The sequence below is a fragment of the Belonocnema kinseyi genome, chromosome 5 (assembly GCF_010883055.1).
Source record: "Belonocnema kinseyi isolate 2016_QV_RU_SX_M_011 chromosome 5, B_treatae_v1, whole genome shotgun sequence".
NCBI lineage: Eukaryota > Metazoa > Arthropoda > Insecta > Hymenoptera > Cynipidae > Belonocnema > Belonocnema kinseyi.
This window is the reverse complement of record NC_046661.1, coordinates 96551273-96556549: the sequence shown is the minus strand read 5'-3', so window position 1 is coordinate 96556549 and position 5277 is coordinate 96551273. Positions and strand designations below refer to the sequence as shown.

Sequence of the window (5277 nt, the reverse complement as noted above, 5' to 3'; positions counted from 1 at the left end):
TTTTTAATATTAGTTTCAATAATTTAACATTTGAAACCTCTAAATATAATTTTAAATTTACAAAAAAATAATATAATTTGTTGACTAATAGTAAATATTTTAAATTATATTTGACCTTTTGGAAAAATAATTTTTAATATTTTGATGCATGTCAATACTATTAACATATATGTAGATTTTTAATATTTTCAATAATATCGTTAATTATATTTTTTATTTTTCAAATGTAATAATAATTAGAAATTGTTATATTATCGACTTTTCATCAATTAAATATTTGTGATGTAAAAAACAAATAGTATAAAAAGTAGTCAACCTTAAACTTTCATATTCTATTTCTTATAAATTTCAAATAACATAGTACAATTTTCAATCAAAGAGATACATTGTTGACTTAGATTATAGATCTTTAACCAAACAAATGAATTTTTTAACAAAGTAGAACACATTTGAACCAAGTAGTTTAATCTTCAAACAGAAAATGCTAATTTACCATAAATATCTGAACCCTCTTTAGAATTTTTTTTTACTGAAAGAGATCAATTTTCCAACCGAAATTAAATTAGACCAAAAAATATGAATTTTCAATAAAGAGCATCATTTTCAACCAAATGAAGTACATTTTCTACCAAAATAGTTGAATTTTTAATAACAACAAAATTGGATTTTTTTGAACGAAAAGAGATAAATTTTAAAATGAAAAGGCAAAATTTGAAAGAATTGAATTTTCAAACCAAAAATAGGAATTTTTAACAAAATTTTTACATTTAAACCAAATAAAATAATTGAACCTTTTAAAAATTACATGAATTTTAAAAAACATCGTATGAATCCTCCACAAAAATATAATAGTTTATATTATTTCAACTAACAAAAAATTGATTGAAATCAAACACAGTTGAATTAAAAAATCAACAAAATATTTACTTAAATTTTTAACCAAAATAAATTAGATTTGTTTAGTAATAGAGATACATTTTAAAATAGAGAGGTCAAATTTTGAAACAAGGATGAAAAAATTACTGTAGTAATCAAGCAAAGTTGACAAATTTTCTACAAAACAGTTTTATTTTCAATTCGAAAATATGAATTTACAACAAAAAGTTCATTTTCAACCGAATTAAATAGTTGGATTTTTTAAAAAAATACATGAATTTTCAACTAAAATAGATGAATTTGCATCGAAAAATATAATAGTTAATATTAATTAAACAAAAAAAGATTGTTATTGAAATCAACTTTATATACATCTTATGAAGTTAAAGAGTTTTCTTTTGTAAGTCTTTAAAATTGAAGAGTTTTAAATTGCAAATTGTTAAATTTGAAGAACTGTTCATTGAAAATCTTCAAAATTAAACTACATATTAAAAAAACGTTCAAAATTGAACAACTTTAAAATATAAATCTTGGAAATTAAGTGAATTTCAATTTGGACAATTTAAAATTAAACTATTTCAAAAAGATTGTATCAAGCACATTAGTTATTGAAGAGGATTGAAAAAATTTCAATAGTAAATATACAAAATTGAATTACATATTCAAAACAAAAAAAAATTTTTAATTATATACCTTTAATATACAAATCTTAATAATTGAATAAATTTCAATTTTAAATCTTCAAAATTTCGGAACATTTCATTGCAAATTTTTTTATTGAAAATATTTAATCTGTAAATCGTTTATATTGAAAAATTTACATTATTTACATTTACATTTCGAATTTACTCAATTTGGAAAATTTTGAATTGAATTTAAGAATTGTGATTCATACATCTTTCAAAATGAAAGTCTTTTCGATGATAAAACATGAAAATTAAAGAGTTTCAAATTACAAATCGTTAAAATTAAAGAATTTTCCATTGTGAGTCTTCTAAATTAAACTACAAAAAAATTGAAAATTACGACACTAAAATATAAGCCATGAAGATGGAATAAATTTCAATTTTAACAAATTAAAATTAAACTATTTCAAACAAAAAAATTATATAATATGCATTAGATATTAAAAAGTATCCAATTGAATTTCTTAAAAAATGAAAAATTTTCTATTCTAATTTTGTAATTTTAATGATAATTGTAAAAATATGTAAAATTTTATAATAATTATAATTATTACATGTTTATGTTATAGAACAATTACAAATTTCCATGTTTAATATTACGTTATTTCTTTTTTATAATATTTTAAAATACAGAAAATAATCTGAAATATTACAGAAACTGTTATTACATCTTATTATAATTGAAACTTATAAACTTTTAGATGCTTTTCAGTAAAAAAGTATATTTTTAATTGTAGAAAATTTAATTTATTTCTTTACATCAATACCTGCCGAAAAATTGAGTCTGTTTCTCAATTTGAATATTATCTTCAGAAAAAGATTATCATGTTCATAAATGGATTTTGACAATTTTATATAACTTTTTTTCCTCCGTTATTAAACTGTCGTTTATAAACGAGAAGTTTTCAATAAAACGTAACTTTCTGATAATAATTCGATAAAAAAATATAAGGGTACTTTTAAATTTTTTTAAATGATTTAAGAACGCTCATATTAATTTGATCGACAAAGAATTATACATAATGTTAAAAACAAAATTTGACTGATTTATTTTTTGTTTTAATTGTTTATTTAAAAAATTAGAACATAAATAAATTGTTGTCGCTTTGCAACAGTGCATCGCGTGTTTAGAAATTATTGGCATTTTCGATAAGGATGCAGAAGGCTGTGATCCTGGAGTCGCTCCGTTGGGGGTGTGCGACAAACCCGAACCTACCGGTAAAATTCGGGTTTTTTTCAAAATCCAGGAATACAAAAATTTTGGAATTCTTGAAAATTTACCGTTATTCAAATTTTCTGATTATTTTTCAGTTCCAAAAAGTCCTATTTGTGCGTTTGAATATCATATACTTACACAAATTCGAAATCGCGGTACATTTTTTTTTTATCTAGAGAAAACAAATTTAAGAGAAATCCAAACTGCAATGAACTTCAAACCGTTTTATTATGTTTAAAAAATTATTATTTCAGATCAACTTTGGAATGCTCAAAGAGTTCTCTGCAAAGAATACTACCCAATCAGCAGAATTTGGTTGGGTGGAATGAGCGGTATTGGGATTTGCCATCCAGAATATACACAAGTATTATTTTTGACTTTTTATATCAGTGTTCGAAAATCACAACAAGTTTTCTCAACTAAAAACTCTAATTTTGAAATAATACCTTTCTTGAAATTTTCTACATTTTTTTAGATACTACTGACCAACACAAAGAATATAGAAAAAAGCATGATCTACAATTTATTCCATCCTTGGCTCGGCACTGGATTGCTCACTAGCACTGGTAAATAAAATATGAAATAAATAATTAATATCTATATCAAATCAATACAAAATATATTAAATAAAAAATTGTCTAGGTGAAAAATGGCAGAGACGACGCAAAATGTTGACACCAGCCTTCCACTTTAATATACTTAAAGGATTTGTCGACATTTTTGTTGAAGAAGCTGAAAAATTGATTCAATCCTTAAAAAAAGAGGGCGATGTGTTGATTAAGGACATTGAACCACTTTTAACGAAATTCACATTAAATTCTATATGTGGTAAGTTTTAGTTAAATTAATTTAAAACATCAGTTACAAAAAATCGTCTCTGCGCATGCGTAGATGCATATAGATCCAAGGCAGCCATATTTCTCAGCTGAATTTTTAATTCTCGTTTCAAAATATGTACGTCAATGGAATGCTGTTTGAACGTATTTAATTTACATTATCTACATAGCAACAGTGGCTTTTGCAATTACTTCTTGAAGTTTAATCACTTATATTTGAAATAAAACGATAAATTTCTTAACTTTTAGAAACTGCAATGGGCACTTCGCTAGAAAGTATGAATGAAGAAGGTCAATACAGATCAGCTGTTCGAGAAATGGGTGACTTTATTTTCTTTCGGTCACTAAACTTTATTTCTAACTTATAAAAAATGTAATAAAGATAAAGCCGTGTGGAAATTTTGTGTTGGCCCCGCAGGGGCAATCATTATTTGCCCCTTTATCATGTTGGAGTACATGTTGATTGCCTACGAAGGAACACTAAAGTGACCCTCGGTACGGCTCAGCTAAACCCCCTAAGGCCCCTATAGGCACTAAAGTAGTTGTCCTCTTTATTGCCCTACAAGCTTATTTTATAATTGTTGAAAATTGAGTTTAATTTAGAGTAATTAGCGGTTATACAAAATTAACATATTATTATATACAGAACGTCTTTTTGCCAAAAAAGTAATAGGTTCAGAATAAAAGGGATCTTATTTTATACTTGTCAGTTTTGATTAAAGGCGCATTTGTATATAATAAGTGCAAATCAGTGTGAAAATGATCAAAGCTATATTATAAACTTTCTTGCCTCATCGTGAATGACGTTTATTTTCGATGTTAAAAAAAACGATTAGGTGGTTTTAACCTCAAAAGCGCTACGTGAAGAAGACACGTACGTATTAAGTCGATCCAATAACACCTCCATTTTAGAAAGAAACTTAAATTGAACTTCGTCATTTTCTAAATGTTGAAAATGAATTACGAAATAAATCACAAATCCGCAAATAAGCAACGTTTTATCCGTCCTTCGTTAAAGTGTGTGCTGCCCAGGAAAAATGAATCTATTGAAAACATGGGGCAGCGCCAACCAGTTAACGGTCAATGATTTTTTAAAAGTTAATGAGATGTTGAATGGATATATTTTTTCTCATTTCGAGTTCTACATTATTTTATATCATATTTCTATAAGAATTAATCACATGGAAAAAACAATTATTTAATAATTTAATTATTTCTAACAAGCTGTATTTCATCGGCTTTGCCCCTCACCTGAGGGCAAAGCCGATTGCAGCTTTTTATGAAAACCAAAACATTTAAAGATAAGAAAATCTGATGGTTTGCTTCTGTGGTATTTTACGTACTGAAAAAATTACCTAAAAATATATCCAATAAGACGAATAAGTTCCTAGTAGGCACAAAATTTAGCGACGTCTTGACGCTGTCGTTACATCTTTACGACAACTTTACGATATCCTATGTCCATGTCGTTAATGTGTCTTTCAGATATCGTAAAAACGTCGTATGATCTGACGATATCTTTACAATATCGTAAAGATACCGAAACAACACACACTTGTAAGCACTGTCGAAACTTACCATTTGTGCTAATTGGCGTATTGTCATCTGTCAACAATATCCAATACCAAACATTTCAAGTTTCATATGACATCGTGATTTTTTT

General features: G+C 25.8%; 1 protein-coding gene across 3 annotated transcripts in view; it reads left to right on the top strand.

Moving 5' to 3' along the window:
- The window catches only part of LOC117173153 (cytochrome P450 4C1-like), a 58769-nt gene that overhangs the window by 26059 nt on the left and 27433 nt on the right, over positions 1 to 5277 (top strand). For all 3 annotated transcript variants that reach the window (XM_033361559.1, XM_033361558.1, XM_033361557.1), the window contains 4 exons: positions 3033 to 3142; positions 3254 to 3344; positions 3421 to 3606; positions 3864 to 3954. In XM_033361559.1, coding sequence (XP_033217450.1) covers positions 3104 to 3142; positions 3254 to 3344; positions 3421 to 3606; positions 3864 to 3954 — 407 coding nt within the window. In that variant the 5' untranslated portion in view covers positions 3033 to 3103. The remainder of the gene's footprint in view (positions 1 to 3032; positions 3143 to 3253; positions 3345 to 3420; positions 3607 to 3863; positions 3955 to 5277) is intronic.